The sequence below is a fragment of the Pelmatolapia mariae genome, linkage group LG10_11 (assembly GCF_036321145.2).
Source record: "Pelmatolapia mariae isolate MD_Pm_ZW linkage group LG10_11, Pm_UMD_F_2, whole genome shotgun sequence".
Taxonomy (NCBI): domain Eukaryota; kingdom Metazoa; phylum Chordata; class Actinopteri; order Cichliformes; family Cichlidae; genus Pelmatolapia; species Pelmatolapia mariae.
The window spans coordinates 38730869-38745988 of NC_086236.1; the positions used below are offsets into that span (position 1 = coordinate 38730869).

General features: G+C 41.9%; 1 protein-coding gene across 1 annotated transcript in view; it reads left to right on the forward strand.

Annotated features, from left to right (window-relative positions):
• Positions 1–15120, forward strand: part of enpp2 (ectonucleotide pyrophosphatase/phosphodiesterase 2) — a 55727-nt gene that overhangs the window by 6640 nt on the left and 33967 nt on the right. Inside the window, exons 4-10 of the mRNA XM_063486354.1 lie at positions 3152–3277; positions 6726–6786; positions 6893–6990; positions 7142–7221; positions 8408–8527; positions 8917–8972; positions 12756–12821. Coding sequence (XP_063342424.1) covers positions 3152–3277; positions 6726–6786; positions 6893–6990; positions 7142–7221; positions 8408–8527; positions 8917–8972; positions 12756–12821 — 607 coding nt within the window. The remainder of the gene's footprint in view (positions 1–3151; positions 3278–6725; positions 6787–6892; positions 6991–7141; positions 7222–8407; positions 8528–8916; positions 8973–12755; positions 12822–15120) is intronic.

Sequence of the window (15120 nt, forward strand, 5' to 3'; positions counted from 1 at the left end):
TAATTTGTGTTTTCTTGTAATAAAAAACTAATATGTGAGGTAATTATCACTGATACCTGAGAGTTGTTCCTCCAAGTCTTGGCAATGAAGCGCTAAAAAACATTAAAGTAACGCTGTTCAGCTGAGAGATATTCGCCGGGTTGTCTTTCCCTTGAGCTTGCACCTACCCCTGCAGGTCAGGGTGGAGAGGCCAAATCAAACAGTCACTTATTAAGCTGGAGGAAATCCTCAGAGACCTGCTTTTAACATCCATCAGGTGGTCCAGAATTTTGTTCCAACATGCAACACGATGTCCTTCTTGTGTTTCTGAGACTCTGGCGTTTCTCTTTGTGTGTAGATAGGTCAGGCTGTGCTCGCTTTGCAGTTTGCAGGACTTGCAGAGCAGGTTGGATTGACCGGCGGCGCGTCTGTCAGTTTCAGAGTAATGCAGCTGACCTGCACGCGTCTGAACTCCTTTCAGATTTGGCTCAAACCTAATTTTAGATTTTGATATTTGACCTAAACATGTGAACATGAGACCATACACATTCATCATCTATGTGACAATACAAAGACAAAAAGCAGTGACCATCCTGTGCAGCTGCCTGATGAGCAATATTGGGAATGTTACTCAAAAAAAGTAATAGATTACATGTACTTTTTAAATAATGTTTTACCGTGTATTACCTCACTCATTTAATTCCTAAAAGCAGTGTGTTATACTTCTCGTTACATTATATTTGCAGTTGTAACATAATATGACATTAAAGCTTATGTATTCCTACATGTCAACAAAAATACTTGTTGATCAGCACAAAGCTGATGGTTTCCATGGAACCGGGCGAAACAATACATGAATGAAAAAACTGGAGTGAAGATTCGGTAGCTGAAGTTCATCCTGGTAAAGACAAACAAACAAAGATAAACTAGCGCTGCTAAGTGCCAACCAGCCGAGCTTCACAGAGTAAGCCTTTATTTGGATAGTGTGTCTTTCCTGTAGCACTTAGAGGGACAGTAAAGTATTTAAATAGTTCTGTGTTTATACAGTCAAGAATTATAAATGAGTGATTAAAACAAACATACAGACTTTTATCACTTATTTAACTTTCTGTAATATAGCTAAAAGGACCACAATGTTCCTATTGTCAGCACTTATGAGATTTATGGCATATAAATGTGAATTTTAAAACTGTAGGAGGTTAAATACCTACAAAAGTGCTTTGAAAATATTTTAAAAGGGAGAAATTTGAAGTTAATGTTCAACGAACAGCAAACTATAATTACTCATTACATCACAAATTATGTATAGGGCTCTATTATGTGGAGTAGCACGGTGGTTTGAGTCCAGGTGTACCCTGCCTCGCCCCTCCATGACATTTAATAGGATAGATTCAGTTCAACTTTATTTATACAGCGCCAGATCACAACAACAGTCACCTCACTTTTTATTGTAAGGTAGACCCTACAATAGTACAGCTATAATATGTGCTGCAACGCTGACACTGTCGGGGTCCATTATAGTATTGTGTAACAGTAGTGGATACTCAGACTTAAAATAATGAGGTCGCCCCTGTAAATGGACTGGTTCTCATATAGCAGCTTTCTACTCGAGCACTTGTACAACTTGCCTCAATCGTCCATTTATACACATGCACATATTTTCTGTGCTTGTCCTATGTAAGCGCTTTCTAACGTTCACACTCATACTGGGGTTACTGTCTCGCCCATAGATATTGGGCATGCAGAATGGAGTCGCCAGCGATCAAACCACCAACCTTTGTGTGTTGACTTCATCTTCCTTAGAAGATGACCTGCTCTGCCTCCTGTGAAATAACTGCTCAGGCTTTAGATGAAAACTCAGTTTTACACATCTTGTTTGTTTTTCCCTTTGGCCTCTGGTTGACATCATTAAGAGAGATTTGGTAAGTGGACTTGTGCTTGTGCAGCACTTTTGTACTCCATGTGAGCACTCAAAGCGATTTACACAAGCACTTTTTTTATAAAAGTAAGTGCTTGCTAACATTCACACACACGAGTAACATGGGGTTAGTATCTTGTCCAGCGATATTTGGCATACTGACTGGAGCAGACTGGGACCGAACCACTAATCATCTGGTTAGTAGGTGACCTGCTCCACCACCTGACCTACAGCCACCCCACAGTTCCCTGATATGGTCACCTCAGGCAGACAGCTGGTTCACACCCCTGTACCATTTAAACCTTTGGTTTGTGAGAAGCAGCCAGTCAGAGGACAACTGGCTTAAAGGGGCAGGTGCTAAAGCATCTTCCTGCAGACAGTGTGTGGACTGTGCACTGAGACCCAGTGTGTGATAAAAAAGGACCAGTTTGAGCTACTAAAGTCTACACAAAGATATATCTGATAAAGTACGTTTAGCTGATTTTAATCTCTGTGGAATTACACTCTTCTTCCAAAGTTGGCCAGATCCTGATTATTTTGGCATCTTACTTTATGTTATTCCCAACAGTGAAGGTTTATTAAGTCTAACCTCCAGACATTTCTTGAACAGTAATGAGTTTGAATTGTTTTTATGTGGATACCGGCTGCTATAATCAAGCTTACAAATACCCATTTGATATATTTTTGTGAGGCTGACTGTGCCGCTGTGCAGCTCAGTTGTCTGAGCTGGAAATGAGTCGTAGACTTAACGACAAAGTTCTGAGCAGGTTTCTCACTTTTTGATTGAGCGGTTTGTTGGCGCTCCCCCCTCTGCCTTTGCAGTGCTCTCTCTCTCTCTGTCAACATTTTCCCTCTGCTGCTGGTGGTCTGATTTTATGTCCACTCCTTCATCCTGGTGGTCTTTGGCTCACCACCGCCTCGCCACCAGTAACCTCCCATTGCCTGAAAGCAATAATTTACTTGTTTTTCTGGTCGCCTGCGTCTTTTTCCTGACTCTGTCAAATCCTTCTTTGGATGTTTTTCAGCTTGAGGAATGTTCAAACACAGACCGCATCACCATTGTTGCTCGCATGCTGCTTCCCACTCAGTCTGCAGCCAAACCGCTGTCACATTAATATCTCAGCTTTCATTTTTCACTGCTTGTGGTTTCAGCACTAACCTTCCAGCTAAGCTGTGCACGCAGAACGCTTTGGCGTTTTAAACCTCATTGATTCATGTTGAACATAACTGTTGTTGTGTTCTTCTTGTACACAGAGGGCGGTTATGAATGCAGTAAGGATCGGTGCGGGGAGACTCGGAATGAGCAGCATGCCTGCCACTGCTCTGATGACTGTCTGGCCAGAGGAGACTGTTGTACCAACTACAAGAAGCTGTGCAAAGGTTTGCAACTTTACCTGACCTCCTGACTTTAAATGTTCAGAGGATTTTGTCCATTATTAAGTAGTCCAACCATGCTTTGTAATGAGGACGATGTCTGGGTCTCATGCACAAAAGTGTATGTGTATGTGTTACATGTGTAAAGAAATATGAACATAGTATCAGTATTGTGGATCTGGAAAGCTTTTTAAAGACTGGAGTTTAAAAAATACTACATTTGAATTTATTGACATCATATGTTTTTATATTGGTGTTGGCCAAAAAAAGCAGGTCATTTATGGTCAGAATTACTGGCTTTAAAATCCATACTGGGGCGTTTTAACTGGGGCCAGATGCATCTCTCAGGTCCTGTTTCAGCTCTTTGCTGGGTTTAATTCTGTTTCTTAAGGACATGATGTTCAGAAACTCTTCATCTGCCACTGTGTCAGTCGCACGCCGTGCTGAGATATGCCATGTTTTCACCTTGTTGGTGCAAAAGTACCATTTTATGCCTGTCAGACTGTGTTATCATAGATTCAACTAAAGAAATGGGAATAAACACATATCCAACTAACCGCTAACAACAAGATACGATTTAAAACTGGTTCTTTGCCAAGTTGTCTGAGTAGACACAACAGTGCTTGAGTTTGGTGCCTTTTTATGTTTGAATGAGTCATAATCAATGTTGAGTGCTTCAACAAACAAGGAAGTCTGTCTTTTGTAAAGCAAATTTTAAGAAATGAGGAATGACTCATGAGTACTGTGTAAAAGATGAAAGTAGCCACTGTGATGTCACCCACTGGTCTGTGGCCTATATTTAGCTTAATGGATGCCAGAAGTGACAAAGTTGGAGCGCTAACTTTGTAAGTCAACTAAAGCTGCATCCCTAAACCGTAAGTGCGCAACACACAAAACCACACACTGTAGCTGCAGGTAATGGTCACTCACCAGATCTCAACCGCCAACCGATCTAGATACAGCGACTCATAGTTATTTATTAGCATTATTATTATGCAAATAATTCCGTTAGGCATCAGTACCTCACTGCACAGTTAAGCATTTAGCTGATTTTATTCTCCAACAGTCACTGAGGACAGAAATGTGCAATTTTTCTGTGTATTCCTTTCCTGCTGATTTGGGTAGAATAAGATGTTGGATTGCAGTGGTTATTCAACCTATGTGTCAGGCTCTCACTCATACATACACAGTGAGAGCTGAGAGTTTACAATAGGTAATACTTTGAACAGTCCATTGAAGGTAAGCAGTGTGCAGAATGTTAATCCCTCCACGTATACATGATTAATTGTTGTATGAAATAACCAGTCGACAACCATCTGAAAAATGAGTATTCTCTCACTGTTTGATAAGGGATTCCTGGAGGAAAAAACCAAAAACAAGGTGCAGTCAAACTGTGAAGCTGCTCACTCACTGGGCGTTTCTCAATATGCGTACTTGTGCGTACTTGCGTTCTCGTGTACTCATGATACGTCATCAGTCGGAGACCAAGTACTGTTCCAATTCGAAGTACTCATCAAGCCGAGAACGCGAAAAAGTCCCGGATGTGTTCTCGCTCCGCCCGTTTTATCGAGCATGCATCGGTGTGGACTTGGTACAGCTAAATATCCCAGAATGCATTTCGTCCAGAACAGCGGACTCCCGGCACATCGTTTTCAACCCCCCCGCCCGCGGTCTTTTCGCTACTCAGGTTGAACAAACCCCAGCAGCTGTCTATTGTATTAAATGTCCACTAAAATAAAAATAGAAGCGTTCCAACATCTCACCTGCTTGTTTTTATTAAGGTATGTACACGTATGTACATGCACACTATTTTTATTAATAGAGGTTTCACTACTGAGGTTAAAAATGATATATAAGTCACTTAGATCACTTCTAAATGTTAATGTTTGGTTTATTTCAGTGTTTTATTTGTTCCTGAGTAAACCGGTTTGGCTGTGATTAAAGTTAAGCTTCATAACATGTTACTCACAGTTAAATTAAGAGGGGACAGCAGCAGAAACTCCGGACCTGTGACATCATCACGTACGCTGGTGTTCCAATTGTACAAATCATGAGTCCGTGCTCGCGTTCTCGGCGAGTCCGTACTCCCGTGCGTTCCTCGCCGAGAACGCGAGTACGTACTCGCGTACTTGAGAATTGAGAAACGGCCACTGACTCAACTCCAAAGAAAGCCATGGACTTCCTGTAGACTTCTGTATGACCACATGTGCAACCACAGGAGCGCCCCCTGCTGCTGTTTAAAAGAATTTAGTTTAAAGCACTTCTGTAACTTTTAAAACCACGTTAACTGTGTGAAGAAGGCAGGATGGACCCAAATGCAGACTCGCAGACACACAACTTTATTGAAGACATACAAAACTAAACTTAACACACAGAGAAACACACGGCCATGAGGGAGATCGCGACGCAGGACCGAGGGAGACACAGAAGGGCAAACACGGGAACAAACCACAGCTGAACGTGATCTAACTAACGAGACAGGGGCAAACAAAACTGAACCAGACAGGAAACTATCAAAGTAAAACAGGAAGTACTAAGACTCAGAATAATTCACACAACATGACACAGGAGGAAAAGAACGCTCAGGGAAACGAGATGACCAGGGAGATAAGGGGAGGAGACAACGAGGGGGGGACGCAGAAATAGTTCAGGGGTGGACAGAGACACAAGGGAAACCTAATGGACAAGGGACTAAACAGAGAATATAAAAAACTTAAATCAGACTAAACTAATGAAGCAGAAACAGTAACCATAATACAAAATGACACCAAAAGACAAGAAAATCAAAATGCTGGGTCAAAATGACTCAGAATGACAAACTGTGCTATGATACTGATGGAACTGTAAAGATAAGTTAGTATTGTACTCCAACACTTCATAAATGCTTGGCCTGCCATCTTTTCCCCAGCTGTCCATGACCACAACAGAATATAATCAAGGATACCAGCATATCAGCGAGTTCCTTTACCTTCAGTTCACTGTTACCGAACAGTTATACCTGGTAGTTACTGGGTGTAATATTTGGTAACTAATTTATTTGTGTTTGTTTCTGTGGTTCAGCCTGTTTAAATTTAATGAAGCTAAAAGCGCATGAAATTTTAAAAAGTGTAAATAATACTGCATTTAAAATTCTAGGTCCAGTATTATCAGCTAAATTTATTTTGGATCAAAAGGACTTTGTTAGAGAAAGACTTGTGATTGGTGCTTTGTATGTTGGTACTATTGTTAAACTTTGATCTCTTTTTCCTTTCAGGGGTCAGCTGATAAATAAATCTATTTAAGATTCTCACTGTCCTTAGATTTACTGAAATAGTATACAGTGGAAATACTCAAGTAGAAGTACGTTCAAGAATCATACAGTTTGTGAGAAAATATGACAACCAACCACTGGTTCCCACTTTTCCATACAAGCATAACAAAAGCTCATGTTAAGTCTCTCATCACGTTCCCTCAGGAGACACCTCGTGGCTGCAGGATGATTGTGAGGAGATCAAGGCTCCTGAATGTCCTGCTGGGTATGTTGAAATCGTAGCAGTAAAGAAACAGGAGGGTAGCAGGGTTGAACTTGGTTGAGCAAGTCTGATTTCATGCATTTAAAAAACTTCTTCCATGCACATGCAGGTTTGTGCGTCCGCCGCTCATCATCCTGTCCGTGGATGGATTTAGAGCTTCGTATGTGAAGAGAGGGAACACCGTCATCCCTCACATTGAGAAGCTCAGTAAGTTCTGTAAAACATGAGCTTTTGGTTCTGAAATGAGGAGTGAACAGTTCCCTGTTAGGAAGTGAACGTGACACTGATGAAGCCATGAGCTCTGGCAGGCTGTGTTTCTGCTGTAGGCTAAGAATTTGTTTTGCTGTGTCCTTTTGAGGAACATGTGGAACCCATGCACCGTACATGAGACCTGTTTACCCCACGAAAACCTTCCCCAATCTCTACTCGCTGGCTACAGTAAGTCATGGCACACTTGTGTTTCTGTGCTACTGTCACGTCACTGGGTTGTTGTAATAAAAATATGTCTGTCCCACAAGGGTTACATGTTCATTTCAGCAAAGTAAGAAGTGCCACAAGACTGTAGTAACAGAAATGATTTATAAAGTCAACTTATTGATAAATTATTTGTATTTATCTGTGATTAATAATGTAATTGTGTCAAATGGATAAAGCTCTTTGGCGATGTTCTCATGGATCCGGCTGCAGTCTATGAAAATTTCATTTTTTGTTGACATTTTCTTTAAAGTCTTCACAAATCCTTCTTTCATCTTGGCTCCTTCCACCTTGACCAGATTACCAGTTCCAGACTGAAGCACGATGCTCCCACCACCGTGTTTCACTGTGGAGACGGTGTTTTTTGGCTTGCACGCCTCTCCCTTCTTTCTTCAAACTTGAGCAGCATCTCTGTGACCTCAGTCCTCTAGTTTTGTCGCATCTCACCAAAGAATGCACTTCCAGCAGGCATAATCTTTTTCCAGGTTGTTCTTGGCATACTTCAGTCCGGCTTGTGTTTTCCTTGGTCTGCAGCCTCACAGTCAGTTCCTGTTCAGGATCGTCTTCTTTGAGACTGCACTTCCTCACATGGCTAACTCATTCATTAGTGTCTTGCCAGTTGCTCCGGGGTCTTTAAACACATCTCTCACCCTTTGCAATGTTTCACCTCCCACCTCTGTCAGGCTTCTTCTGTACCGTCTTTCTCGATGACAGTCCTCACTCCAGGTCGTGACACTTGGAAACGCTGTGCTAACTTTGTACATCCATCTCCTGGTTTGTGAACATCAACAATTCTTTTCTTAAGTCTAAACTAATTTCTTTTTTTGTTATCCTTGCTCTGTTAAAATGCAGATTTTACATTTCAAAGGGGGGTAATAATTGTGTCCTGATCATACAGATGTAAGTGACTACATTTTACTATAGACGTTAAATTTACAGGCCAGCCTGTAGATGAGCTGTTTTTGGAGAGGTCGTTGGGTGCAAAGGTATTGTTTTTTGTGCTCTGAGTGATGCCTTTGGAACAATATCACTGCTGAAATTTGAGACAAAGCCTGAGGTTTAGATAAGGCAGGATTTCGAGGCTTCCTCTTATTTAGCGTGAGACAACAAACATTACTGACCGAAACATAATGGTTTGATTCTGTCCAAGGGGCTTTACCCAGAGTCTCATGGCATCGTTGGAAACTCCATGTATGACCCAGGATTTGATGCAACCTTCACCTTGAGAGGCCGAGAGAAGCTCAATCACCGCTGGTGGGGAGGACAGCCAGTAAGTACTGCCAGGAAACAGCAAGAGCTTTTCTTTTAGAGTCGACTACAACAGAAGTGGAAGGACAAATCAGTCAGAGCAGAGGCTGGAGTGACTGGAATCACTGCCGGTTCAGTTGTAGATTTACTCAAACATGAGCTAGGATTTAAAATGTTGATAAGGAGCATTCCTAACACAGCACTGTTAGCATATTAAAAATAATTGATACAGGCGGTAGTGTCAGGTGGACTAATAGACGCCGGTGTCTTCACACACGCTGGGATCACCTTCAGTGCTGCAGTTTACACCATGAGCTTGGCTTCCTCGCACTCATGTTGCTGTTTGTGTTACAGCTGTATCCTAATAATCTATGTTGGCCTGATAAAATACTGAGACCTTTGTTTGTTTAGATCTGGATCACAGCACTCAGACAAGGAGTGAAGGCTGCTACCTTCTTCTGGCCTGTGTAAGTCTGCACACACACACTGTAACATCACCATGAAGTTGTTGGTTGATAAAAGCTGTGGGTGGAATGTCAGGACCGCCTTTGGAAAATATTCAGTCTCTGTTTGTTGCTCCATGTGAAAAGTTACCAGCTGACTTCGGTTTAGCACTTTTGCTAATTATTTTTCATACTTGATCTGTGTTTGATATGAACGCTGACTGAGGAACCAATAAGCTCTTACCATGTTGAGGCCTTCGGTGCCCGTCTGTCTGTCTTCCTACAGTACTGGTGAGAATTTAGTCTAACTTAGCTTCAGTGATCACCTTGGTTGTCTTCACTCAAACTGTGACCAAGGTCAACTTCATATTTTGCATTTTACAGACACTTTTCAGTTTTACAAGAATCGCTAATCCTCCTACAGTACTGGTCAAATTTGAGTGAAACACGTGCACACAATGATCACCTCATGGTTCTTCACTCACTCTGTGCTCAAGGTCAAGGGGATGGATATCTGGAGAAGTACTACATTGCTAATTTTCTAATATCGAAGCTGCTAAACTCCAGCCCCCACAAACACTAAATCTCTGTATCACTGTAACTTTGTGTGTGATGGTAAGTCTATTGTAAAAAACAACTCTGATAGGTCAGAGATCATCCACTTAAAGGCTGATTTTCCAGTTCCATCATTTAAACTGTAAAATGCCTTTAGATGGGACAAAACTCATCAACCTTCTAGTATGCAAAGGAAATGGAGATTCTAATGTGTGTTTCATTTTGATAATGGGTCTTTTTAAACCAAATTATATTATATGTTATCTTTTTCTGTTTGCTTTTACTTAATGGTCCACACTTATTAATTACACTTCTTAAAAGTAACTGCGTGGTTACACTTTTCTTTTGTTTTTAATAATCTGATCTTATTTTTTCTTGTGGTTTGCCACCATGTGGCAGTTTTACTAAATGTTTGGTGAGATGTAACAAAGGGAGATTAATAGTTTCTGGAAAAGGGGAAATATTTGCCCACTTGTCTGTTGGAAACACTTAAACGTGTCCTGCAGTTCTTCTCCAACCTCCCAATGACATTTCCTATGGGCATCGTATGCCTGTCTGTAGCCGCCTAGTGTCCCACCGCCTGTACAGCATAATGGTCAAAGGATTTGTTGGGCGATGCATGCCAATACCTCCAGTTTTACAACAAAATGTTTTAACCTGCAGTCTTTCTAATGGCCAGTAGGAGGCGATGCCTTTGGTGTAAAAAGGAGTTCGACTGAACAGAGCTCTGTGGCTCCCTCAGTTCTCCTGATCTGTGGCCTTAGTAAATTCTTTCTTGAGTTGATGGTCTGTCAGATCAAGTCTTGATGAGTATAATAATATTTACTCAGTCAATCTCAGTTTTATTACAGTCAAAAATGATTCCTAGCCTTGGCTTCTCAGTCAGACCCCCCCCACACACATCCACCCTGGGTTCAAATCACCAAGATCCCAGCAGCCTTTTAGACAATAGTAATGTAGATCGTCTGTTTTTAAACCACATTGAAGTTTAACACTGTATGTCCAGCCTGTAATGCAGCTGTAGCGTTCACCAACCAAACGGGAACATCTGTATATAGCTTAAGATGCCATAATTATGGGTGGCTGTGTTTCAGCTCGTAGAGCAGGTCGTCTAAAGTCTGAAGGTCGGTGGATTGATCCCCGTCCAGTCCATTTGCTGATGCTTCCTATGTGTAGGCTCAGGTAAATGTGTGTGTAAATGAGCGCTCTCAGTGCTCAAGTTGAATAGAAAGGTGTTGTAGAAGTACCAGCCCGTTTACTTTGATTAGAGAAAGCTGCTCACTTTGATATTTTTGAACTTTTCACCCTGTAAAAAGGTTTGTGTTAGGCTGAGCTTCAGTTCAGGAACAACTAAGAACATTAAGAATGATTCTCTACAGTTCGAGTCATTTAGTGTGTTGTTTGCATCTGTGGGTACCAAATAATACTGAGCTTGTGTCACGCTGTCCTTCCCTGCTCAGTGAAAGTCTGCAGAGTTTAAGTAAACATGCTTAGTGTTAATGTGTGTAACTGACCTCAGAGCTGTCCAGGACTGCAGAATGTGTCTGTTCATGCTCCCTCAGGCTGTTGCATTACACCTACAACTCAGAGGAGCCCACATTTATCAGCAAAGCAGGCTTTTACAGAGCAGGGGGTACATCTCTGCAGAGAGATGGCAGTGGGCTGTTTTTATAGCAATTAGTGCAAATGGGCCTGTTTACACTGAGCAGGATTCCTCTGTGAAGCGGGGTCGCAGACGTGCCACTCTGTAGAGCCGTGGGGGCCAAAGATTGGTTTACATTGCTTTTCTTGCACTTGGCACTGACAGAGGTGTGTGAGAAAGAGGCAGAAGTGTGCATATGAGATTTCTGTGTGCTTGAGAAAGCCTTCTTTATACAACCTATTTCATAGTTTGATGATTTAGCAGTAAGGCTATGGGCCCTGGGATAGTAACAGGGACCAGGGATTGTCTGGCTGCCTGTTGGAAAGTCTGTGTTGGGTTCAGCTTTTTGGGAGGTCCTCAAACTAACCACGGGCACAGGAAAGGGAAGAATAGAAAATGAGTGGGAGTGCACTAAAACCCAGTGGGAGGTGTGAGGGACTGAATTGAAAGTGTTAGCATCGACAAAAATACAGGAAGGCAGCAGGCATGGAGAGAAATGCCTGCTGTAAAGTGTTACAACTGTGCGACCACAGGTTGCTGTTCCCCCACACTCATACCCACTCCCACCGTGTGTCGCACATCCGGGCTTCGTCTCAGACCTGATAGCTGACAGCTGTGGACTGTATGACAGCCAGCAGCTTGGTTGGTGCATTAGATGCTGAGACACACTTTGAGACTTAAGGAACCTTTTTTAAAAAAAAAAGTCACCAAAAGTCAGTTTGCCTTTCTCTAAAATACAGGCTGTAATATTTAGTCATCTCAAAGCACTTTATGTTGTGATGTAAAGACCCTACAGTATTAAAGAGAGAACCCAGACAATTAGACAGTCCCTTATGAGCAGCACTTGGTGACAGCAGGAAGGTAAAACTCCAGACACAACCTACAGGGAAGAGAAGGCAAAAGTTAATAATGTGAAACAGAGCAAGACTGTACATGCGTGAGGAGTGGTATATTAACATATCGGTATGTTGCTCTTGACACCATAAATTGTGCTGTGTTAGATAATGTGGGGTAGAGTAGCTGTGTTCAAATACTCTACTGATCCATGTATGGTATAACCCTGCATGCTGGTATGAAGCTGGCTCTCCTGAGGATAACAATTCAGTGCGCTTCATAGGAAAAGTTCCCCTGAGCTTGGAAATCAACAATTAACCACAGCTCATGTTAGAGCTCTTATTGTAAGGACAGATCTCACCATTGGTTGTTGGGAGGAGGCTCTGTGAACCCACTGCAAGTACACGAGTACAGGGAGACTTTGAGAAGGACCGAGCTAAGAAACAAAGAAAAGGACAGCCTGATACGTTAACACCCCCCATCTGGTTTCAGCTCAGTGAGACTGAGTTTTTCACAGGACAATGAGGCAAAATGTACAGGTTCTTTTTAAGCAGAGTGATGTAGTTCAGCATCTTCTAGCATGTGTAACAGACCTGAACCATAAATGGCTTGGGATGAGCTCGACTCCAGCGAACAGGTGCTCAGCAGGTGAGGGAGCTGCTCCAGGTGATGAGCCAGCTGGAGACTGTGCAGAGATCGTAGTCTTCAGTTTGATATAAAACTGTGTGTGTGTGTGTGTGTGTGTGTGTGTGTGTGTGTGTGTGTGTGTGTTCCAGTGCCATCCCTTTGGAGAGGAGGATACTGACTATGCTGCAGTGGCTTCACCTACCTGAAGAAGAAAGGTGAGCTGTATGTTTGATTGTGTTACATCTTTTTTTTTCTCTTCTTTTTTTTAAAAATTTGTTTATCAAGAGATTATACAAACTTATATACACTGTATTGTTTGCATCTTACATGACATATTTTCTCAAACATTTATTTCCCAATCATTTTAACTTTCTCTTGTTAAACAAAAGACAAATCAAAATACAAAAAACATCATACCAACACAAGAACAGAAAATTGAGAGAAAAAAAAAGAAAAAAAGTGAGTAAATTAGAAAAAATATTAAATAAATAAATAAAATAAAGTAAATTTAAAAAAAAAAAAAAATTAAACAAATAAATAAAATTTAAAAAAATAAAAGAATGGGGGGGGGGGGTGCTTAAATCCTATGCCTACCTTAAAAAAAAGAGTAAATTTCAAATTCTTTTCAATCTAGACGCAGGGTGGGTAAATTGCATTGTTCTAAATACTAAGGAAAATATTTGAGATATTCCACAAAGGGTGTCCACTTGTGGATAAATTTTGCAGAACTACCTTTCTGTGAGTGAGATCTTCTCCACCCTCAAGAATGTCCGGACAGTATTAAGCCCTTGCGATGCAGATGGAGGCGTGGGAGATTTCCAAAGAAGTAAAATACAGCGTCTAGCAAGAAGGGAACAAAAAGCCAAGATCTCAGTTTGCTGGGGAGATATATTAAGAGGGGTCTTTGGAACTCCAAATATGGCAATTAGAGGATTTCTCAGATCTGAATTCCAAAACCCTGAAAGTACGGAACAGAAATCACTCCAAAATTTGTTCAAACTTGGACAGAAGAAAAACATATGGCTTAGATTGCAAGGGGAGGTCACATTGGATAAACGGGATTTTGAGAAATGGACTCTGTTCATTACTTTAAACTGTATAAGCTGTAGCCTAGCACATGGTGTACTTGAACGCATGATGAGATTCACCTCATCCCACCATGATTCAAACAGTTCAACACCTAATTCACGCTCCCAGGCGGTTCTGATTTTACCTGATGAATCAGATTCGGTCGCCATAAGCATACAATATATATTTGATAGAGGTGATTTTTGATGGCAGCCCGGTGGCACGGTGGTTAGCACTGTTGCCGCACAGCAAGAAGGTCCTGAGTTCAGTTCCATCATCAGGCCGGGGTCTTTCTGTGTGGAGTTTGCATGTTCTCCCCGTGTTTGCATGGGTTCCCTCCGGGTACTCCGGCTTCCTCCCACCGTCCAAAGACATGCAGCTTGTGGGGATAGGTTAATTGATTAATCCAAATTGCCACTAGGTGTGAATGTGTGAGTGAATGTGAGTGTGAATGGTTGTCTGTCCCTGTGTGTTGGCCCTGCGACAGACTGGCGACCTGTCCAGGGCGTACCCCGCCTCTCGCCCTATGACAGCTGGGATAGGCTCCAGCGCCCCCCGTGACCCTGAAAAAGGATAAGCGGAAGCGAATGGATGGATGGATGGATGGTGATTTTTGATTAGGCCTAACAAGCAGAAGGTCAACCCATGGTGGATCAGCAGGGAGAATTGGGAAATTTGGAAACAGTGATGAGACAGTGTCTAATTTGCAAATAGAGAAACAAGTGAGAAGGATGTAGGTTACATTTTGAGGACAACTCTGAGAAACTAAGAAAGACATCATGTTTGTAAAGGGCTCTCATGGTTTTTATGCCTCTTTCGTGCCAAATCAAATAGGCGGTGCTGGTAGTGGCAGGGGAAAATAGATGATGAATTTAAAATGCGACCTGAACTGAAACCATATCTTAAGTGTAGAGAGCACTAGAGGATTTGAAGCAACAGAAGATGTTTTAACAGGCAGTGATGAGTAGATAAGGGAGGCAGGTGAGAAATATGGAGAAATGGATTGAATTTCAAGTTTACACCAAATCAGGTTAGGTGAATTTAGCCAGTAGATCAGCTTATGAATATGCGATGACCAGTAGTACATTAAAAAATTTGGTAGGGAAAGACCCCCATTAGAGGTAAACTGTTGTAATAAAGAGAGCCTCAGTCTAGGGCAGCGGTCTCCAACCTTTTTTGCGCCACGGACCGGTTTATGCCCGACAATATTTTCACGGACCGGCCTTTAAGGTGTCGCGGATAAATACAACAAAATAAAACTAGTACCGGTACCGAAAAAAAGAAGATTTATTCATAACACACGTGAAAAGACCCAGGAAAACCGAGTTAACGATAAAAACAATAACAAAATAACGCTGAAAACCGATAAAAACCCTGAAAACCATACATTTCACACCTGAGCCTCAACTCTCGCGGCCTGGTACCAAACGACTCACGGACCGGTAC